The following is a 24,821-nucleotide window of genomic DNA, read 5'->3' on the forward strand; positions in this document are numbered from 1 at the left end:
GGCGTCGGTGAACCCAACAACTAAATCGAGCGCCTTCCTTACCTTTGTTCTTTTTTTTCTTTTAATTGTATGGCTTAGACACACACACCTGCACAGTACCTGACTCGTATAAACACAGAGTCTACCTTTTGCATTTACCGTTCGCCCTAGCACAAAGCCGGTAAATGCACAAGGTAAACCAACCCCAGCATTCAGGGGCGAACCCTAGCGCGTTCGCTCAGTAGGGTTCTTCCTCTGGTTGCTGCTGGCTCTCCGCTCTACCCCCACCTTATGACGACAGTCAGCGAGGAGTAAGGCTTGTGAAGGTGAGAGGTTGAAGGTCATAGCTGGGAAGACGGCGTTGTGAGAACGGGCGACACACGTGGGAGTGAAGCTGAAACGCTTCCCTGGCGCTGCGCCGAGCTGCTCGACGTGCCGTGCTGCGCATCTGCTTCTTCCCGCGCGCCGGCTCGGAGCGGAGCGCACCACGCACGCCTCTCCCCCTCCGCCGGTGCCATACCGCCGATATTCCCGCTGAATATCCGCATTCTATAGACCCCCACTGCTTGCGCTCCTATAGAATGGAAGCCTGCTTCGCGGCTCTGCTCGTTCGTGTGGTGGTGGTGGTGGGTCGTGGTCGTGGTTGTGGTGGGGGTGAGGGTGGATGGGGGCGGGTTGTGGTTGTGGTTGTGGTGGGGGTGAGGGTGGATGGGGGGCGGGTTGTGGTTGTGGTTGTGGTTGTGGTGGGGGTGAGGGTGGATGGGGGCGATGCCGGGGGAAATGTGTTCTCTCTCCACTGTTTTCCACTTGGCTGAATTATACCGAATCTGTTGAGGTTGTTCATGTATGTGTTGTCATACACAGTGTGTCATCCCGTGCCAGCCAGCACAGGGCATCTTTCTGATGTGAAAACATTTTCAGCCGATGTGTTCCGCCATTTTAGCGCACATCCCCCATCTCCTTAGGGGGCGAATAGGCAACCTCTGCGCATCAATTGTAAGTGTTGCAATGTGACATCTTTATGTTCTGTGACTGTGTCCCGGGGCAGTAGACTGAGAGAAGGCAGGATGTGACTGACTGGAGGGGGGGGCGTTTAGGGGTGTTAGGGGGGTGGAGTGAGTGAGCAGCGCACGTTCTGACTTTGAGCGCCAGGGCTGGCAGAGGAGGACAGCTTCGGTATGCTGAGAGAGGCCCACACGGCTGGGGAGATTAACATGAACCGGCACTGTAATTTCAAGGTCCTTTACCAGACCCAGCTTGCCTTCACGCCCACACCCATGCTCACAGATTGAGAAACACGCACACATATACTATGGCTTGGATAAATAGTCAATTCTGTTTTGTAAGACAGCCATGTATTATATTACTGATGACGAGCCAAAACATTATGATGACTCTCAGATTAGGTGAATAACTTGAATGAATCTCGTAAGGACATTGCATGTCAACGTCTGGGATATAGTGGACGGTAAGTGAACTGTTGGTCCTCGTAGTCAATGTCTTGGACGCAGGACAGATGGGCAGGCATAAAGATTTGAGCGACTGGCGAAGGCTAAACCGCTATGGCCAGAGGACTGGGTCAGAGCATCTCCGAAACGGCAAGGCTTGTGGGGTGCTCCTGGTCGGCAGTGGTGAGTACCGACAGCAGTGGTCAGAAGCGGGACAAACCACGAACCGCCGACAGGATGTTGGGTGCCCAAGGCTCATTGTTGCGTAAGGGCAACAAAGTCTAAACCATTTTCTTTCACATCATGTGGACAGTCGGTTATGTGTGGAGAAGAGATGGCACCATGATGTGCTATGGGAAGAAGACAAGCCAGTGGATGGAGTGTAATGCTCTGGGTAATGTTCTGCTGGGAAGCCCTGGGTCTGAGCATTCATGTGGATGTCAATGACACGTGCCACCTGCCTATACATCATTGCGTACAACCCTTCATGGCAATGGTATTCCCCAATAGCAGTGGCCTCTTTCAACAGGATAATGCTCCATACCACACTGCACAAATTGTTTGGGAATGGTTTGAGGAACATCACAAAGAGTTCAAGGTGTTATCCTGGCCTCCAAAGTTCCCAGATCTCAGTCCAATCTAGCATCTGTGGGATGTGCTAGAACAACGAGGCCAATCCACAGTGGCTCCACCTCACAACTTACAGGATCTGCTGCTAACGTCACAGGGTACCTTCAGGTCTTGTAAAGTGCATGGCTCGGTGGGTCAGAGCTGTTTTGGTAGCATGCAGAGGACCAACAGCATATTAGGCATTATTGGGTCATAATGTTTTGGCTCATCTGTGTATATATTGTGTATAGGCACAGGCATATTGGCATGATAATCTAGCCGATTATTTTTGTACTTGTTTAAAATATTTAGAACAAGAAGTTTTATTTTCCAGTGTATGCTACATACAGTACTGGCATATAAACATGAACCTTAATGCTGTAAATTCTAACATACTATACACACTCTTCCTTTGCTTCAAAACATTGGTGCTAGCCTTCCAAGCAGTTAAAGGGTCTTCCCCAGCTTATCTGCAAAAAATCATCAGACCCTACACCCCTGCCAGACCTCTTCGTTCAGCCTCCACAGGCCGCTTGGCACCTCCCCCTCTCAGAACCTCCACCTCACGCTCACGACTACTGTCTGTTCTGGCTCCACGGTGGTGGAACGAACTCCCCGTTGAGGTCAGAACTATAGAATCTCTCCCCACCTTCAAGCGCAAGCTGAAGACGCACCTCTTCAAGCAGCACCTCTCCCCATCCCTCCCTACCTCCCTGTGACCCTTAATTGTTGTCTCTGTGACTTGCTTTGTGTATCGGTATTTTTAGTTGGCTAGGTAAGCAGTGTTTGGATAGTTAACTTTGGTGACTTTTGCTCTGTTTTGTTTGTTTGTTCAAAAAAACAAAAAAAACAAACCTCTTGTCCTTATCTTTGTTGTACAGGTAGCAGTTGAAATTGTACTTACCTCTAGGGTCTTTCAGCGAACTTATCCCTGGTTATGGGTATGCACTTTGTTGTACGTCGCTCTGGATAAGAGCGTCTGCCAAATGCCAATAATGTAATGTAATGTAATGCTTCACCCATTCCGTGTTACCAGAGTTCCCATTGCCTGTGTATCTTGCCACCATTAATGGATCTGTGTGTGTAGCTTCATACTTTTTCACATACATTTTATCAAATATAGTGCAGCTGTATAATCCACAGCCTAGAGAGAGCAGCTCTGATTAGCAGAATAAATTATGTGGTGGACCAGAACTGGCATTCTTTCTCTGATCTGAGAGCAGTACGTGTGTCCTACCTCTGATGCAGTCTGGCTAAGGTCAATGCGGTGTAAGGCAGAGTCGCTCTGTGTACTGAGCAATCCCGTCTTTGTAGTCCGTGCTAAATGGACCGGCACTGTGCCCTTTAAGGACAGCACGGGCCTGGTTAGAATACAGATGGGCTCTTGCAGAGGCAGGCTATCACCGCATACATAGAGCAGAAGCTAATGCTAATGTGCCAATTATTCCCTCTCCCTCTGCCTTGAGGGATGTGGTTCAGAAGCACTGGGATGTGAGTGGTCAATGGCTGAAGGCTCCACCCACACACTGCACTGGGATGTGAGTGGGCAGTGGATGAAGGCACCACCCCCATTCTGCACTGGGATGTGGATTGAGATGGCTTTGTCCACATTTCTTTCTCTATGTCCATCAATTGTAAATATCGATTCAATGATCAGTCTCTATACTGTGTCTTAAAATACTTTTTATACCATACTCAACACAAAATGTTTTTGAATGGTGCCAATAAAAGATTCCTAGTGATTTATACAAAAACTAATGATTAGATCTGGATTTCATAATGAAATTAAATGCTTGGAATATTGCATGGTACAGGGTACAGGGTGCAGGGTAGGTACTGTTCAGGGTGCAGTACCTACTTCAAGACATTTGAAGTATATGCGCCTGGACTTCCCTGTCAAACTTTCAGACCGTCAGATTGCAAATTCATCATCCCCTTCAGTTTGTCCTTTTCAATCAAAATCTCAAGTGCTTATTGTCCGGGAGGAGTGGCCCTTGTTTTGGTTCCAAACGCCCCCTCAGATATCTTGACAGGAGAGCGGCACCCGTGATTAAGTCGTCCGTGCTTCTCTCCTCCCCGCCGGAGAGCCGTAAAACACAGTGTTCTTGTCAAGGCTAATAACGGCGTTAGACTTGTGCACGGGCGTGGCCGTGGACTGACGGGCCCGCGATCGCAGCGTATCATCCGGCGCCAGAGCTGCCCTTTCGACACGCTTCTGAGAGATGAAAACGTCCCCGACACCTCGCTGACAGGCGCGCGGTATGCGCACAGCGACGGGCCAAAGGGAGCGCGTTGCTCAGCCCGAGTTCGGCGTTACGCCGTTCGGCCCTGCGGCCGCCACGGCGAAGGATGCGCCCGCTCTCGATGCCTGTGTGGGTTTCTTTCTTCGCCCCCTTTATCGTTTGGGTGTCGGGCGTCTGCGATGTAACGTACTGCATGGCTCAGGATGGCGGTAAACGCGCCGTAAGTGTTCTGTGATTTATCACAAGCCCTGTCCTCCCCCCCCAGCCCCGCCCACCCTCCCCCCACATTCAAGCACTCTGTGTGCCTGTCTGTCAGCTGAAATTATACCCCTTTTTGCTCGCCATCAATTAATACTTTAATACAAAGCCATAGGGAACGTGACACCTTTTAAAGAGCTACTTATGTGAAGTGATACCACATCTGCTGATTAATTTAACCTTTGTGACGCATCGTCATTCAAGTTGCACGTTTCCAAATGTCTTTTACTGCCTGTTATTCAAACCTGTAAAGGACAGATCATGTCTTAGTGATTTATTTACTCAGAGTTATCAACTCGAATAATAACTAAGTAGAAATCACATTCTCATGTCATATATTTCTTATGATTCTTCTAATCATAAATCAAGCAAACATTCACCTATAATGTAATAATTTATTCAAGGAAATGGGAACTAAAATTCAGGAACAGCTCCATAGCCATGTTTTTATACAGTATGTTGAAGTTCAGTTGCCATAGTTCAATGTTTCACTGATTGATTGACATACCATATCTTGTATTACATTGTAACATTGAGACATGGCCATTTGGCTCTTCATTGTATGTGTTCAGATTGTGTCTGTACCACCTTCCTAGCAAACCGGGTTGAGCCATTGAAAGAGGTGCAGTGATGTTCTGTGTGATGACCAAAAAGACTTACGCTTACAGAGTATCAAAGAACTGTCATGGTAACCACTGAGTGAGCCTAGCATGGGGCTGGCTGTCACTCTGTTTAAAACTGGGGACATCTATTCCCACCCCAAAACTGCATCCTTTGGTCACAAAGGAAAATTACCTAAAATGTTTCTGAATTCAAGCCTACCCAACGCAGTGAGTTGACTATGTATTGGCCCTGCTGAATGGTCTTGACAGGTAGGATTTTATATTGTCTATGGGAGAGCCGGGTGCCTAAATGTGTGTGGTGTGAATTCAAAATCATCTGGACGACCGGAAGAGCGGGAAATGACCGTGAGGGGGGTGCTTGTGCCCGCTTGTCCCGGTGCAGGGTGAAGAGGGCTCAGCTCGGGCCCCACGACTGGCTCTCCATGCCGGCGCCCGGCACTCAGAGCTGGCTGCTGGTGCAGGGCCTGGAGCCCGAGACGGCCTACCAGTTCAGCGTCCTGGCACAAAACAAGCTTGGCACAGGTCCCTTCAGTGAGGTCGTCACTGTGAATACGCTAGGTGAGTGACAGGACACGTCTGATTCATCTGTCTGCCTGACGGCCATTACACAGGATGTTCTGTAGGTACGGGTATATTTTGCGGGTATTATTTAATTTTTTATCAGTTTTTTTTTTCTTTCTCTATAGATGTACAGTATTTGAATGCATCTGAATTAGTTATTTCTGTATAACGAAAGCAATGTCTTCCTTGGGATGAGGGACACATCATTTTAAGTCTACAATATAGGAACTAGGGATGGGCGATGTCATTTTATATCAGCCATGAAAAGCTATGTCTTGAGTTTGCCATCATTCATTTGTACATCATGTGTCAGTAGAAATATTCCGACCCACCCCTTGTTCCTCTCTCTCTCAGTATTTCCTATAAGTACCCCTGAACCATTGGTGCTGCTTACCCCACCGAGGTGCCTCACAGCCAATCGGACACAGCAGGGAGTCCTATTGACATGGATCCCTCCGGCCAATCACACGTCGCCAATCGACCACTACATCATGGAGTTCCGCCTGGGGGAGAGGTGGGACGTCCTGGACGATGGCATCGCGGCGGGGGAGACCGAGCTGCTGGCCAGAGACCTGGTCCAGGTGGGCGCCCCGCCGTTCCCGCCCCTCCCAAAGGAGGCCCGGCTGTTTACCAACACTTTATTTCAAATAATTCAGACCTTTTGAATAATTGAATGCCTTTTAACTTCCATCTTCTGGCCTTCCCCTGCTTTAATGATGTTATAATAATTAATGCAGCCATGTTCAATGCAGGCACTTAAGGTGCTGCACTTACTGCAGAAAACAAATGCATTTAATTAGTTAAAGTGCAGTAAGTAAAGGGAGAAATCGCTGCCACTCCACAATAGCGTCGATACTGTTGAATCATCTTGGCCATTCTTAGCTTAGGTTAGCCTTTGGTTTTGGAAATGGGATAGGATTAACTTCATATCAAACCCGGAAAGTGGGTGTTTTGAAACCATTTGTCTACAAAAACACATATTACACAAAATTGAGCATAGCTAGTTTGCCATTTATACAGAGACTACAGAAAACTAAGAATGTTGGAAGCATGGCTAATGCATAGGGTCTTTATACACACTACATGGTGCCTATATAAGCACTAAAGCAACAGTGAGTCCCCGTTAATTGTCCTAGTGTCTGAAATATGAATGCCATGGTGACATCGATCTAATTTGGACCCTCCGTTGAAAGCGTAAACATACTGCTATTAGAATACTAATTAGGCTTGCAAATGTCCTTTAGTGTACATCAGGCTTAAGGACAGAGAAATAGGGGTAGGGAGGGAGAGAAAATCGATACATTCTCTTCATCTTCGCTCTCGATGTGCTTATGGATAACTGATTAAAAAATCAAAGAATGGCCAACCATGCTGTCAGAACCATTACAGAAGTTACATTTTCAGTGGAGTATCGCATTTTAACTTGACATTTAGTTTTGAGAAAGAAGTAGTCTGATGAATAAAAGTGTCCTTCAGCGGGTTTAAATAGCCTGGCAGCCAGCAGGGCCATGTTTAAAAGCAGCGGGTACTGAACCCTTTTTACAACCCTTGAGTTCGGTGAAGGTTTAGATTTACTAAAGATGCCAAATGTTCAGTCTGGGAGCTTTTGAGCTAATCACAGTCCACTTCAGTCTGTGCTCCTCAGGTTAATTCACCCCATTACTGTGATGGAAAGACGCCCTGTAAGCATTTTTCTTTTTGTGCACAGCAGTACTTAAAGATGATTCAGATTTAAAATACAGGCTTTCATTGGGCCTGAACTTTGAGTTCATGCCTGAACTGAAGTTGAACATATGCACTCAGTGAGCACTGCATTAGGTATTTATTAGATTTATTTTTTAGACCTACTGCTACTGCTGTAGCCTAGACACTTAGAGTTATGATGCATTGTGTGTTCAGAGATGCTCTTCTGCATACCACTGTTGTAATGTGTGGTTATTTGCGTTACTGTCACCTTCCTGTCAGCCTTGACCAGTCTGGCCATTCTCCTCTGACGTCTCTCATAAACAAGGCATTTCTGTCTGTCTGCCACCAACAATCATTCCACGGTCAAAGTCACTTAGATCACATTTTTCCCCCATTCTGATGGTTGATGCGAACATTAACTGAAGCTCCTGACCTGTATCTACATGATTATATGCATTGCACTGTTGCCACACCATTGGCTGATTAGATAATCACGTATATAAGTAGGTTCCTAATAAAGTGCTCGGTGAGTGTACAATAATGGACATTTTTACGCCTGACCTGAACCAACCAAAATAATGCTTGCTGATATGTATCATGAGTCATAGCAGTAATTTCGACTTTCCACAAAAAATTGTGCTCTTACAGTTGGAGCTTATTGTACAAAATAAATACATAGTTGTAACCACAATGTAACATTTCATCAGAAAATAAATATATTTGAATAGGCATCCCAAATAATGAAGTAAAAGTTAGGTAAGCTAAATCTTTCTTCGGTCTTCCAATTGCTAAAAGTGAGAAAACAAAATTAATCCTAGCTAATAGGCTAATTCCCAAATTCCCAAACATTCAAAAAGAAACTTGTAGGCTATATGTTACCTCCCAACCAAAGCCCAAAGGCCATTTCTCTGCTTCATTTAACAATGTTCTCAAAAGTCACAAATTAAATAGCCTAATACTCTCTTCTATTTAAAAGATCACAACGAAATGGAGTGCATTCTTGTCTTTTGTCCAAGCAAAGCCGCAAATACGACTTAATGAAACCTTTTCAGCTAGTACGTTTTATTATGCCAACAAAATGAAGTACATCCAAATAGGCTTGTTGCATCATTACCAAATTAAATCAAGCACTGCAAGCAATAGTGTGCATTATAGCCTAATTAAATAAAAATGTATGAGTAGGAGTGTGTACGCACAGGCCTGCGCTATTTAGGGATGTCTAAATGCAAATATGGAAATGCATTCCAAAACTGACCTGAAGTATGTATTTGAAAAAAGTAGCCTGACCCCAAATGAGTCGGGTCAGAAATGAAAAATCTTTTTAGAATCACCTGCTAGCCCACCCATGACTTTGATATTACGGCCCTCCAGTGACTGCAGAGGCACTCTCCTATTTAAGGAACATTTCCCTCTGTAGTATGCAATGCAAAATGATGTATCTTGGGCAAAATGCAGCGCCACCATTTTGTAGTTCCAAGTGGTGAACCCGAATGCCTCTCTATAATAATTCTTACCATAATACTGCATGGGTTTTTTTTTTGGAGATACCATATTTAAAGCAGTAATGCAAACCTATTTTGTTAGCTGGGTGGAGAGGTAAATGTAGATTGCACATTGCTTCTTAGCTTGTGTAAAATATGTTAATTCCTCATTTCTAGCTTTCTTTTGAGAAAGTTACTTTGTCTTTTCCTCCCAGTAGGCTCCCTGGTGTGTTGATTAGCATGATTGTTCACAGAGGGCACTGTAGTTATAACCCCTGCAGACCTCTATTACTGTAACGTGTGTTTCTGTGTGTGTGTGTGCGTGGCAGCGGTTGCTATGACAGCAGGAGAATGTTCTGGAGCCATGCGTGTGACCTGGGTGTTGAGGTGTTGGGGGAGTTGTGGGACCTGTGGGGTGGTCTGTAGCGTAGTGGTTAAGGTAAATGACCGGGAAACGCAATGTCGGTGATTCTAATCCCAGTGTAGCCACAATAAGATCCGCACAGCCGTTGGGCCCTTGAGCAAGGCCCTTAACCCTGCATTGCTCGAGGGGAGGATGGTCTCTTGCTTAGTTTAATCAACTGTACATCTCTCTGGATAAGAGCGTCTGCCGAATGCCAATAATGTAATAATGTAATGTTGAGGAACGATGAGAAGTAGGAGGATGTAATGACAAGTCATGATTCTGCTGTGCCCTTTGTCACGTTATTTGGCACACGAGACAAAGGGGCTCCTGTCTCATCGTTATTTACAATGGCCAAAATATTCAAGATAACCCCCCATGAGCTACATGCAAGTCAGACCTGTGGCTTACTTTTACATGATGGACCACATCTGTATATTACCACGTAACGCCTCCAGGGCCACAGCTCATCCTGTCATTCACCCTACAGAAAAAAGCAAGGCGTCTTTGCATCAGAAATGCAGGAAAGCCTTCAGCAGTCAGTCCACCATTAGCTGGCTGCAGAGGCAGCCATGTTGGAGCGCGGTCTCACACAGGGATTATTTTTTCGCTGCAGGACTCTTGGTACGAGTTTCGTGTAATGGCCGTGATGGAGGACCTGACAAGTGAGCCCAGCAACATAGTGGGAGTTTCAAGTACAGGTGAGTGCAAAGGCAGACCTGTGTGTGAAAATGCTGAGCGGAACTGTACCACAGCCTGGAGCGCAAGCGTTTAGCGTGGCTTTGTGATGAGAGCTGACATTTGCGGTGGAAGTACAGCTTGTCCTTAATGAGTAAAAGCAACATCAGAGGTAGGGCGACTCAACCCCATATCCTGCGGGCTATATGGTCCGCAGGTATTTGCTCCAATCATGCACTAAAGCACCTGATTTCACTAATTACTTAATCTAATTGGTTTAGGGAATAAGCTCATTATCGATCAGCAATCAGATGGTGTAGTGCATGTTTGGAGCGAATACCTGCAGACACTGTGGCCCAGAGGACCTGGGGTTGAGTAGCCCTGATCTAGTGGTGCCGTGGTGAAGTGGGTCTTTTACAAGGAGCGGGTGGTTGAACTGTATTATAAGGAAACAGAGATTACGTCATTATTTAGTTTCCAGCAACCTAGTCATACTGTACACGGAATGCCGCATCCTCTCCTTCGTGAGACCCGTTCAGCTGTGTTTCTCCATTAAAAGTGCACTGCTGCCCCCTGCTGGATAAATGACCCACTTTCAACACATCAAGCCATTCTTGGAAATAAAAGAACGTATCTGGCAAAATGAACTGCTTTTTATCATGGAAAGAGATTCATGAGCTTCACTCAGATTTGACACCACTATAGTCATACTTATAAAGTCATTTATAAAGCATATGCCCACAGGGATTTATACTTGCTTTACAATATCCATTTAACATCCTCATAGGGTCAGATTAATCACACAATTAGTGGTTAATTGTGAACTCCATAAAAGCACTTTGTTTTGCATGCAGATGGATTGAAAATATTGAAAGAGGGTGTACTTTAATTTTCACTTTGCTGTATGGGCATTGCAAGGAAAATCAGTTGCATCACATTTGCTGACACAGTGCACATTGCGGCTATGAATCTTTCTTGCATCAGAAAATGCCTGGAAGTTGGACTATGAGGTGGATTTCAACAAATGTGGCTGCATTCATTTTGGGTAATGGAAGTTACATGTTGAAAGCCTACCAAGAATCCCTCAAAGGCTTGATGCCAGTTGCCCACAATTTGGCCAAGCAATTCTCCCAAAGTTGATGGCTGTGGGAGTTGTTAAAAATAGTTTTTTTTAATTATCTAAGCAAACGTTTTCACTACACCTCACCTCTGAGTATTGCAATAATGGAGAAAGGTTCAGACCTACCAATTAAATACCCCCATGATCCATGCAGAACAAGATTTGTCAGGCGGTATTATGCTGTGTTCTTCCATTCCGAGTTTGCATTAAAGATTTGTGGACCTGCACATAAACATCTCTCCAAATACTATTGTGCTAGTAGTAGCATCAACTTAGGGAGTTGTTTTGCAACAAGGGTTTAGGGGTATAGCCGGTGTTAATTGCAAAACATAGCAGCCCTTCTGAAATAATCAGCTAGTTTGAGAGAAGAGAGATAGAAATCCTCCATAAAAATGAAAAATGAGTACCAAAAACTGGCTCAGCAGATGCACAGCACAGTCACAACAATAAATATCCAATGCGTCAAAACATACAGAGAAGTTGCTGAGGTACTGACAACATTTTACAGCACAGATGCACTCAGAAATAAAAAGCTTTTCTTGCAACCAGCACGCAAAGTCCTTGAGGCTATTATGGTTTCTGACCCCAGGCAAGTCAGCACATTTGACTTGAGAAAACTCCCCCAGGACTGGATTCCAGGATTTGATGAGAATCATTCTTCCAAACTCTTCAATTACACATTATTTGTACAGGAAACAGCACTGCAATACCACTGGGGGAGTTCTGGGACAGAGACAAAGAAAATATTTCCATAAATTGCACAGAAAGCAATATGATACTTCCAACCAAATCTGTCAATGCAAAAAGATTTGTCTCTTCAAGTTTACACCAATGACAGGGCACTGTTAAAAATGTAACTATGAATAAATGTAATCACTGATTTAAATCACTTACATTTTGATATAACTTATGTCTGCCTGTTTCAATCAATTTTATGTTCCTTCTAACCAACCCCTATTACAAACCATTATCTTGAGTAAAATGTATTTCCTTTTTTTGTTGATGTACTGTAACAGATTGAAAGAGACTGATATTGCGCAACGCTATTCTATGCTTCTGCCGCTTGTCTGTGCCTCTAATAACCACAGTGAACGCACAGTGTGACAGCGTGTAACTCTTCTGTCCATCATCATTACCTGGCAATTGACTTATCAAGGTGGATAGCTGGGGAGGTGTAATGTGGCATAGTAAGTGTCTAACACATGCTATCAAAGAAGGCTCTACTGCTGAGGGATGGAAGAAGTGCAAAGGAGATTTTTCTCCTTTGGGAAGAAAATTTTGATCCTATTCATGTTATTCGCATATATGTAGTTTTAAAATGTCTTTGAATGTTTTATTTTGGGCGTTAAGAGAGAGCATTATTCAGCAAATAATATTGATAATACTGACATTAAGAGGTGTTTGAATGTATAGTACAGTATGTTTGCACTAGAATGGAACATATCCTATGAAGAAGATATATGAGTATGATCACATATACTTGGCAAATGTCCACATACTATATAATAGATATATGCGTAGACTTCTCTTTTTAGTATTTTTAGCACATTGCTGTAAAGTTAAAAATCATGATCCTCATCACAGTGAGGCAGCCAGATATCACAGCCGAGTAGCACGATTATATGCTGATGATCAGTTGTTTTTTTTACATCAGTACAGTATATGGACATCCTTAAAAAACTTAATCAATATCTTATCCCTTTATGTGCGAGGTTTGAGTTAGCTTTACTCTACAGTTTTATGGATACCTGCAATCGTTATAGTAACTACTGACATAATATATTACACATACAGTAGCCAGTCAGTATGTTGATCTCTGGGTGTTCTGTATTAAGCTTTGTGTCTGCTAAACAGACATGCCATACATGATTTTGGTTAATACCAAGTGAACAGTTATTCAGTCTAATATTGACGTTGATATTGAGAGTTAGTCTTTGAGTTAATTGACTTATGTCACAAAATAATACTGGAGACTGGATAACCCCACTGCTGGAACGAAAGGACCAGCAACGCGGAGCGTTCTGCAAGGCCTGCGCGGTCTGCCATCTTGTCTAACGGTGACGCCACGGCGACGCCACGGCAGTGCCTGACCTCGGAGGTGTGCCCCTCTGTCTCCCTCAGATTTCTTCCCTCCCCCTGACGTAGTGGACGAGGGTCTGGCCCGGCCCGTGGTGGCGGGCATCGTGGCCACCATCTGCTTCCTGGCGGCGGCCATCCTGTTCAGCACGCTGGCCGCCTGCTTCGTCAACAAGCAGCGCCGCCGCAAGCTGAAGAGAAGGCGAGGTGGGTGTCTCGTCCTCGAAGGAGCTGTCCGCGGCTGCTGTGGTACAGGAGCCGGTGAACTAGCGTTTATTTTTGTCTCCTTGCATCCTTTCCTTGTGTCCTTTCCTCGCTTGCTAGCTCCATCTATCAGGAAGCAAGGCGAGGATGTGTGGAAAGAGCACAAAAACAGGGGAATTGAGGAAATGTGTACCAGGCAAATGGAGTGTCAGTTACAGACGTGGCAGATGGAGAGAGGTGGATCCACGGGTCAATAATTTCTTCTGTGCATCACGTTCTCTGGAAACAAACTTCCACAGAGGATCCTTGTGCAAGGAACAATAGGTGCATCCCATTACGTGGTGAAAGTATCATCCCCCATACTTCTGGGTAGGAGATGAGTGAGTGGGATGCAGCGCTCAAGAATCCTTTGAGATCCTCCTAACTTCTCTCTCAGCTGAGTCAAGGAGCATTTAACGGGTTGGAATGGACTTAAAGATGGCAGACCTTGATCAATTCCTGGGTCAATCAAGGACCGAGGAGACAAGGAAGGATAAAATAAGGGATTGGAAGGAGCCCAGAGTGTATTGGGCAAATGGAACATCCTTGTTCAGTGATGTGTCAATTTGAAGCCACATCAATTACAGATGCAGATGGGGAAAGGTGGATCCACAGGTCTTTCATTTATACATCACACATTCTGACAAAATACTTACCTAAAGGATGCACTCGTGGTTCCTTGCTCAAGCATCCTTCCAGAGCCTGCTAACTCCTGGCTCCTTCATGGAGCATTGAACGGGCTGGAATGTCTTTAAAGATGGTGGCCCCCAGTCGATTAGCTGAGGACAAGGATGGATAAAATAAGTCATTGGAATGAGCCTAGTGATTCGAGAGTAAGGTTTCTTGAACCCCATAATGCGTCACAACAATGAGCTGTCAGTCTTCTATTTGTTTGAACCAATAGCATGGATTTTGTTCTCCACAGCGGAACACTCTGATTGGGTCAAATCAGAAAGTGACTCATAGAACACGTTACTCTACCTTTTATTTTTTCGTTTCAGCATATCTCATTCTCCAGTTACTACTGTGTACAGTGTGTGTCTGGGCTTGCTAGAGTGATGGTTCCAATGCTGTGGGTTGAGACCCCCTGGTGGATGATAAGAGGGTTTGAAGAAGTGTGCAAAATGACACAGGACTCAAAGATAACTTACTGTATGTAGCATGAACTGTTGTTCCGACATATATTAGAAATATACTAATTCCGTATGGACTACAAGGTAAAGGTTGAGAATGCTATAGAGGGTCTTCACCTTTTGCAGAAATTTGTAGCCTTGCTGACTGTATATATGATCTTATGAATTTCTCACAGACTCGCCCACTTCGTTATAATCTATCTGCCCAGAGTTTAACCAGTGCTTTACATCAAGAGTTCACAAAGACTATCTTTATCCTAATGGTCTGCAGCCCACGCTGGTGTTTGCTTTGTAGTAAAATGTAACGTACGCAGAAAAATCTGTGTAATATGGTCCAAAAACTAAAGGATGGCTTCTGTATTGTAGAAAGGAAATTAGGAAAATGGCTCTGTAGAGTCTGTAATTCCCACACCCTAAAATGTGCGTCTGCATGTATCATAGTTTGTTTAAATGTGCACATGTTTGGTTTTTATAAATCCCAGAATCCACAAGGGAAGTGGCATGCATGGTGTGCATATGCATCGTTTATAAACGAGGCCCCAGAAGAGGTGAGTTCATTGTGCAGTCAGCTGGTTTAATCCATAAATTAAGTGCTAAGTAAGAACAAAGTCTTCCCTGCTTCCTCCTACGAGAGCAATGTTGAGTTGAGACCCTCTGCAGTAAATGTTTAATTGTTGCTTTCCTTCTAAGTGTTTGGTCGGACATTAATAATCTTCTACGTTTCCTCCCTCTGCTCTCTCTTCCAGATCCCCCTCTTTCGATCACGCACTGCAGAAAAAGCGTCGAGACTCCGTAAGTAATAAAACACATGACAGTTAGCGTTGTTTTATGGGCTTCAGTTTTATTCCGGTGAAGATGCCTGGCAAGTGGCTTTGCACAGCTCTGCCCTTATTTGAGCTGCAGGCACAAGATGATAAAATCTAACTAGCAAGTGCTGGCCACTTCAGTCTCTGGTTTCCAGTGACTGATGGATGTCAGTAGCTGTCACATTCCACCTCCTGCCACCTGGACAGATTGATATAATCCATCTTATTAATATTTCAAATTCAGTCATTTTGATTGGCTAACATTTCCCATTTAGGTTTCCCAACAATGAAGTACTGACATGCTATACAGAACTGCATGCCTGGCATATGAGCAATCTTTAGTAAACCATTGCCTAATTTATATACCAGCAATATTGTGCTCACATTGCTAGAATTAATCAATTTATTCAAATTTGACATTTAGTGTAGAATATTTAATAAATGCTTAATTTCACATAATAATTTTTTTGTTTTTCATTCTCGATTAAATAGTGAAAAAAACGACATCTGCAATTCAGGCAATGCTTTTCTAAATTAGTTACATCACCTTATACATTTTGGTTTGATTTCATTTTGTGAATAAGTATGCTACCTTTTGCTATTTGTTTGTCAAGAGCTTCATATTTATATTAATTTATTGAAACAAGGTAACTCAGTAATGAGATTTATATGGTGTATTTTGAATGTTATTATGTTATAATGTGTATATGTGTTTTGTTGTCTGCATATGTGCTGTGTTTTTGCATTATGAGGTGGACACCAGTCCCCATGTTATCTGTAATTCATGAAAAACTGAATGGAAGTATAATGCAGAAATCATTGCTCCCTGTTTCCATTGCTGCCTCTGGCAGTTCTGGCCGCGGTGTGTTGAGGGCTGGATTTGTCTCTCATCTCTGTTCTCCTGGCTCTGCAATAGCCAATAGTCTTGATTATATGTTGCTGCATTATAGTAGCAACAAATCAACCAAGCAATTTATCATTATTGGCACAGAGAATAAACTGGCACACATACATAGGTCAGATAATTTTACCTAGAGTTCAGCGGGTGTCATGATTAATGTGAAATGGAGTGGGTGGTCTGTGTGTCCATTGGCTGATATTTGGAGGTATGGTTTTGTTTATGATCAGGCCCAACCAGATTGCAGAAAGAATCTTGCAGTGCTCCAGCAATATTAGGTTGCTTAACCTAAATTTACATTTGATATTGGTTTCAACAGGAGCAGCACACAGCATGATTTCATTAACGTAGCCAAATGAATCCTAGGCTTAATATGTTTGTATTACATGTATTGCTGTCAAATGTGACTATAAAATCTGTTTACAAAGACATGCAGGTTAGGCTACTGTGGGGGAGGGGTCATTAACTGGGCGATGCTGTAATTAGTGCTCAGTCACCCGACCCTTTATGAAAAAAGGTTAAAGTAAATAATGATATTTAATTATATTTGTATTGAAGAGTTTCATCGCAAAAAAATCCCAAAATTATTGAGATGACAGTGTCGATTACGATTAATGGAGCTATTAGGCTGTGAATACGTAAGATGTTGTATATTACAACAATGCCCTATAATCACAGGTACATGAATACAGTCTTTTATTACCAACCGTGATAAACACCACTGGCATATTGTGACACATCTGCTCAGCAAAACAGCAATCTAGCAATTAATGAACAATATTGGAGGATAGTGTTATCGTCACACCCAAGTAAGCGGGGTAGGTTGGTAGAGTGCCATGACCGGCAAAACCTGAATAAATTGGGGTATGTTTGGGGAGGCAAGATGCCAGCTATTGGCTGTTCAGTATATACTCACTGTGAGGGGCAACATAGCTTTGTCGACCTACTGACTGGCACTGATTTGGCTCTTGGTCAAGTTTTATGAAAACCTCACTAAACTTGTTCAGGATCAGTTTATTTTGAGTCTGCCTGATGTTAAAACACCCAAACAATGTCAGATTCCTGTCAAAGATGAGGCAGCAAGGAAGAACATAAAATTGTGAAGTAGGCCATTCAGTACTGAGAGAAAGAAGAACAGGAAGGTTCTTTCAAGGTTCTTGGTGAGATGGATTTTGTATACAGAGATAAAATATCTCATTTAAAACCCCCTATTAGATTTCCCGTATAATAAGATCCTGGTGAATGAAGGTGCTTGAAAAGCAAATGACTTGTAATTCCTTGTATTGCTTGTGTGATTATTCAAAAAAGATTTTTTTTCACAAATGCGCAAAAATAGATGTTATTTGGCATATTATTTGAAATAGTTCAGTAATATATTGTGCATTTATGAAATGCAGCCTTTTATCGCCATTTACTGTATTAGTAAGGATAATTGGCCCTTTTCTCGAAACACCAAAAATAAATTATAGCACTTTTGCGATGAAACTCTTCACGTACTTAACCACATAGTTTAATGTAGGCTGAGTTATGAGTGAGTTTGCAGAAATCTGTTTCTCTTTATTTAAGCTATCTATTACACTCACTAATAGGCCTGCTAACGACGGTACTTTAAAGGGTCAGTTGTTAGCTCCCTCAAATTGTACTATGTCCATACTCAGAAACCCAGTGGGTTGCAATCAGAAATTGGGCTGAACAGAGAGTTTACAGTGCCAGTGGATTTCAGTCAGAGAATGGAGTGTACGCAGGGCGCGTTCACACTGTCACCTGGTTTCAGTCTGAGTTTTTTTTCTGTCTCCATGCTGCTGTGCGATCAGGACGTCAGAGACATTGACCGAAAAGCAGTGGTTGAAAAGTGGTGCATTATCACATTACAGAAAGTACATGTGAGTGGTCTTTTTACACAAACTGGTGAAGGGAACTCCTTGTCTTGATTGTGATCCTTGCCTCTATCCTGAACAGTACACGTACACACACTTGCACACAAGGATCTGGTCCACAATCTGGCAGGTTTATGAAGCAGGAAGTCTCTAAAAGTGACTCGTTTTGTTAAATGCAATAGACATGATTTTGGTGTCATGAAGTTGTCTCAGTATTTAATAAGTGTGTTTGAAGGTAAAGGCTATTAAACAAGAGATATAGCTTTTACCATATTATTACCTGCATCAGTTTCCAAAATTATGTTCAGTTTCTGTCAGAGAATGCTTCCAGTGTTGGCAGGTACCTCTACACACACGCATATTCTATATGTACATTGTGTCTGGCAACTTTTCTGCCAAAGTTTACCATGGTAAATGTGCATGTTGTGGTGTTCTGCTTTTACTGTTTGATATGCCTTCCTACCATGCTTGGCTATGGCTTTTCTATACTTTTATAGTGCTTTGATCTTCTTCTACAAGGGTTTTTACCATGGTAAACTCACTCGAAAGCCAATTGTGGTTGAATCTGTGAAAGGTTTTGGTGTATTTGACTGAATATGCAATGTTTTGTCAAATGAATAACATAACTGCAAAACAAAGCAACACATTTTTTCTGCATTAGAATAATAATGAGGAAATAATTATTTTTTTATTTTATTAACTCCTCTTTTTGTGTGTGTTTTTCTTCTTCCAGTTATAATAACTTCGACCTTTGATGACTTTTGGATTTGGCTTGTGTTTGGATTATATAAAGCAGTTCCTCTGTATAATTCATGCTATGGTTAGAATTGTATACTATACATCACTGTAACTGTAAAACCCACTGTCAGTACAGGAATTTGTTCTTTAACATTACAGAGTGAAACATATACATTCATTAATTGTGGCCTCATTTTGCAAATCATACAAACCTGAACACGTGTTTCCAATTTCTTATACGTAGATATTGTCTATTATTCAGCTAATGCAGTCTGTGGACAGTAATCTTGAGAAAAACAGTGAATTGTGTACTAATATTCAGCAGTATTTTATCAAAGCTTATGAATTATTTCATAAGACAAGCAGTGTACCACTTTTCTCGATGGTGCTTTACATGAAGTATATTCAACCCATCTCTCAAGAACATCCACTTTTATTCCATGCACTTTACCTCCGCACTTTATTTTAGAAGGCATTTAAAGTTTTACAGTTTTTCAAACTGATGGCAATAAATTTCACCTTATAGTTTACAGCACAGCAGTCCTCACCAACATTGAAAAGCACTACAACAGTAGCCAGATGTCAGTTGACTTCTTTTAGTTTGTGATAATGTATACCTCTTGTGCCACTTTGTTCTGTCTATTAATGTTGACATCTTAGAGGAAGATAACAGCAGTGATCAATTGCAGTATGCATAGGCTTGCCAACATTCTTTCATCATCTTTAACCTGTCTGACATTCCTAAATATTCCTTCCCCATTGATTAGAACTGAAATACAGACAGAAGGACAGTTGAGTAATTACATGTGAGACTTGAAGATGTATTTGAAAACCATGTGGTATTATTATTATTATTATTATTATTATTATTATTATTTTGTAATTATTATTCTTATTTAGTACTTTTCATCTTATCTCAGGATCTTTTTACAGTGACCAACATCAGCATGTTGCACCGACCTGGATTTGATCGTTTTTACATAGAGAGAACATTCATCATAGTTTTAAGCTACTTACTTCTTTGTTGTCCATTTCTGAATTATCTTCCTGGGAGTTATGTGTTATCCAGAGAATAAACCATGAACAAAAACATCAGTTATAGCCATCATTTCCATCCACTTAATTGAATCCTGGCAAGCCCAATGATAAGAACCCGTTTTTTGTGAACTACTGCCTTCGACTCCTATGGTGCCCTTCCTGGATGATGGAGTGTGGTTGAAGTGCCAATGCCTTATTTCAGCCACCTAACCTGATCTGGGATCAGTTTGTTTTGTGTGCTTCAGTTTCCTTGATTACAAAGTTGAACCAGCCTCTCAATATTCCTGTTCAGCAAATTGTAGCTTTTATACTTTTAATGTAAATGCAGTCACCCTTAAGCTCCGCACTCCTCTTTATAAGCTCCCTTTAATAGCATGCACTGGCTTAGCAAAAAAAAAAGTATATCAAACGTCTGCCAAAAGTCATACAGCTACAAAGACATATTATTGTATTAAGCCAAGACTGCAAAATGCATGAGATTATTATATATTCTTAGCATGCGTGGGCTTTGAACTGTATGATGTATGAAACATTGTGACTAATAAACAGAGACTTTGAAGTGCAGCGGCCACATCTCTTCTTGTGTCTCTTGCTCTCTCATTCTCCTTTTCTTTCTTCTGCTCGTGTTTTCTTTTTTCATCCCGTCTCTCTCCTTCCCTCCCTCCCTCCCTCCCTCCCTCTCTCACTGTGCCTCTTTAATCTCTAACCTCGCAGTAATACTTACCCAGTTGTGCTGTTTTTTCTCTCCCCCCCTCTCTCACTCACTCTCACTCTCTCTCTCTCTCGTGCAGTCTACCCTTTCTCTCTTTTTGTCTCCCTTTGCTCTTTCGGAGCGTGCAGCCTAATTGATGGCCAACTCTCCCCCCCACCTCTATTGTGTCTCGCCCTCCACAGGACTCCTCTTACCCCCTTGCCTGGCATTGAGCCCTACTGGGAGGGGCCAGAAGGGAGCAGCTACAGGCCCCCACCCGGCAGTCCTCAGTGAGTGCCCGCACCTCGCTCAGCAGTGTGCGCTGGCTTTGACGGCATGCTCCATGTGTGGTGCTATAGGCACGGTCCACCCGCAGGAAATGCCCCATTACCGAAAAATTAAACACGGCACTCTACGTTACCGTACCGACCCGCAGAGGTTGTCCCTGCATTTGGCTTTTTATCTCTGCAGCAGTCTGTCTTAGGTGGCCAGCAGGTGAGCACGTTTCTCTTGTAACGGCCAAAGAGGCATTAAAAGTCGCTTCACAGAGCTAGGTATTTCGTAAAGGAAGCTCAGACACTGCTTTGGCCGTCGTTCATCTTGCCAGCTGTTCCTACGTTAAACTGCTGTGCCTGCAGACGTAACGGCAATGCTAGCCATGCCTTTATGAGAAAGCCCTCATGCACACACAGCTTATTTCAATAATTAACAGCTGTTTTCTGTTAATGGTAGATTTGACAGCTGCTGGACACATAAGACCCTAGCAGCACAAGATGCTGAAAACGTATTGGGGTGGAGCTAAATTTGACTTTCCTGTGAGTCTGTAGGCCTGTCTCACTGGCCGTTGCCTTGGCAGCATTGAACCGCTGGCTCCTCCCCTTCTTGGCCAGACTCCTCCCATCCCATGGGTGTCACCCACCTTTCCCCTGCTACCGCTTCTCATCTGTGTGCCGTGGCAACCTGTACCCCTGCACCATGGCAACCTTATTCCCGCAGGTCGCCGCCTCGCCCCCCTCCCTACGACTCCCCCCGCCCATCCCCCCACCCCCTCCCACTCCTCCTGCCAACACGGGCGCTGAGAAGCTAAGCTTTGGGTAACAGTGGGGCCCTACTGTGGACGACCCTGTCAGTGTTGAACAGTTTTAGCTGTCCTCGTCGTCTGGAAGGTCTGGGCAAGACTCACATTGAAAGACTTCCTTCCGGTTTATGTGAATTGATCTGATGAATTGATCGTGTACTGATGGTATTTGACGTGCGGTTGTGGGTTTGTGGTGTGTGGGATTTAGCTGAGCCCAGAGGAGTCTCTCCCGCCCTCATTCTGTTTGTGTTAATTGATTCAGTTGTGATTCATTCCCTTGTGTATTTGTGCTTTTTGTGCCTTAATAAGAACTAAAATACAAAATTTTGCCTTTCTCTTTAGAAGATATTCCCACAGAAGATGTTCTCATATTTTTTTCTTTAACTGCTGGTAAATTGCAGGCTAACTTAAGTGGCTTAAAAAAAACTTTTTGGAGACTTTATTGTGTAATAACCCATAATGACAAAGTGTTTTTAGAAATTTTTACACATTTAAAAAATCTAAAACTGAAATCTCTCATTTACATTAGTATTCAGACCCTTTGCTCTGGCACTTTAAATTGGGGTCAGGTGCATCCTGTTTGCTTTAATTATCCTTGAGATGTGTCTAGAACTTGATTGGAGTCCACCTGTGGCAAATTGAATATAGTTTATAAAGGCTCATACCTGTGTATATAAGGTCCCAGAATTCACACTGCATGTCAGGACAAAAACCAGTCCAAGGAACTCTGTAGACATCCGCAATAGAATTGTGGTGAAGCATTGATCAGGGCAAGGGTATAAAACCATTTCTAAAGCTTTGAGTGTTCCCAGGCGCATAGTGACCTCAATAATTGTAAAATGGAAGAAGGACTCTTCCTAGAGTTTGCTGCCTGGTCAACTGGACAACAAATTTGAGCAATTTAAAATTAAATTTACAACACAATAAAGTGCGCAAAAAGTGAATGGGTCGGATTACTTTCTGAAACCACCGTGTATGTTCTAATGTCATTAGTGACTACTAAAATACATTAACAGACACAATGTCAAATACATTTTACCTGCGCTTTCGGGCTGGTGGTAAGGGGTGGTCATTTCATAACATGTTGATTCAAGTTTCAGTTCTAACCCTCACCACTTTTCACTTCTCATGTTTGCTTAGTGGAAATCTCCCGTTTATGAAAATTGGCAACAATTAACAACCTTATTAATACGAGCAATAACTGCTTCATAAGCACTACATACTGACATAACATGCTTCTTTGTGGTTATTGACATAATTTATTAATATTTAGGTGGTGCTTATCATACATCTTATGAAGAACCTTTCATAGAATGTGTTACCAAGTATATATAATGTGGTTGCTTCAACACACAGAAAATTATACAAGGATTTTAATTGAAAGATCTTTTTTAGGAATATATGTTGCCAAGAAAGATTAGGATACCACGAAGATCCATAACCTGTAGCCCCTAGATAGGTACTGTATATACTGTCTCTTCATTTCCACTGTTGCCCAATTTCAAACAATAGGTAAAACCTTTCTTTTTAAACATTCAGTAAATTCTGTTGCAAATTGTGGTAAATTGACACTTTCATCTTTAAGTTTGCATTAACTCTTGCAGGAAACAGATACAGTTTTCGCTCTGTAGTCATCATGATCAGCAAAATGGCTTCTTGTGACAGCCAGGTACCGTGTGACTGCCGGAGGTGCCCGTCAGTATCCCCGTCGTTCATGTCAGTGAATGATCCTCTCAATGTGCCTCGTATTTTTCCAGATTTTTCGCTGGGAAACGGCCCTTGAATCACTGCCTCATTGTGACCGACACGCTACTGCACACCCGAGCTTGACCCCATCGCGCCAGTCACTCCCCGGGGTGCTGAGGCTAGCCCACCTGCTGACTTTGTTGTTTTTAATGAGTTTGCTATGCATGGTGACATACAGTTTGGTTATATTGTGGAGTTCATTGTGCCTTTTAGTTCTTTCATTGGCCAATGCCTCTACAGTTGTCTCTCTTTTTATTTATTCTGTGATTATTTTTGGTAATATCACTTAGAATTTCATCTATGGTTTTTTTTTTTATTGGCTGTGAGCTTATTTATCGTGGTAAAATTATATTGTGTTTCAGTTAGCAGCGAAATATTGTCATCCAATGCCATGCAGTATTAACTACATATTTATATACAGTATATGTACATATAAGTCATGTATCAGTAACTATTATTATTAGTATTAGTATTATTATTGAGAAGCAGAAAATCTGCAACATTATGTACAGGACAAGACGTACTACACATCTATAATTATGTTTGGATTTTTATCTGCATCAATAATGTGGCACATTATCTCTTCACATAAATCATGAATAACCCACTGCAGTGACAATCAGTGAGTTGAGGTGCATTTACCTCAGCTAAGTAAACTGAAATATAAAACTATTTTAATTATTTTACCAGAATGAACATTGAAGTATAAAAGAATTATATACTTTCCTAAAATATATCCCTCAGTATTATCTGCAGTATTTTGGTGTTTTTGGATGAAGTCAAATTCTCTATTTAAATTTTGGTAATTTTAATCGTTTTAAGGTGTTACCAGTGACTTTCGTGATTGTAGATGGGTTTTATGGACATTGCTTGCCACGTGTTGGTCATCTCAATGTACCCTCCTCAGTACACGCATGGACAGTAGACAGTATAGCTGTCACACACTGCACCTGAGACGGTTTCAGAAGACGTCGTGAAGGAGGACACAGAGTCACAGAAGGAGCTCCGTGCCTTCGACGGTTCATCATCATCATCGATGGGCAGCTTCTTCACCACCACCGTCCTGAGCACAAACCTAACTGCTCAAACCAGAAACAATCATTCATGAACATTCAGACACAATATGTATTTTTGCTACTGTCAATAAATTGTTATGGATGTAAAATAATGGTCTTAATTTCTCTTTTTTGTTTTCTGGAACATGCTTGTTATTCCTCCTCAGTTCTTGGTAATGAATACTCTCTTGATTCGCATACTGGTAACATGCTCACATTGACATTTACAAAACTTAGAATGTAATATATTCTAAGTGCACATTTTCTCATGACAGACTTTCAAACATACAGTGTGTGAATGTTGTCACTTATGTTGATATTTTATACCAGGATAGCATATTTTCAAATAAAAA

The 24,821-nt window shown here is 42.5% G+C and overlaps 1 protein-coding gene across 1 annotated transcript in view; it reads left to right on the top strand.

Annotated features, from left to right (window-relative positions):
* igsf9bb (immunoglobulin superfamily, member 9Bb) overlaps positions 1-24,821 on the top strand; it is a 134,781-nt gene that overhangs the window by 98,229 nt on the left and 11,731 nt on the right. The window contains exons 13-18 of the mRNA XM_061250243.1: positions 5,543-5,718; positions 6,076-6,302; positions 9,908-9,992; positions 13,211-13,372; positions 15,288-15,333; positions 16,873-16,875. Coding sequence (XP_061106227.1) covers positions 5,543-5,718; positions 6,076-6,302; positions 9,908-9,992; positions 13,211-13,372; positions 15,288-15,333; positions 16,873-16,875 — 699 coding nt within the window. The remainder of the gene's footprint in view (positions 1-5,542; positions 5,719-6,075; positions 6,303-9,907; positions 9,993-13,210; positions 13,373-15,287; positions 15,334-16,872; positions 16,876-24,821) is intronic.

Source organism: Conger conger, chromosome 7, assembly GCF_963514075.1.
Source record: "Conger conger chromosome 7, fConCon1.1, whole genome shotgun sequence".
NCBI classification, from domain to species: Eukaryota; Metazoa; Chordata; class Actinopteri; order Anguilliformes; family Congridae; genus Conger; species Conger conger.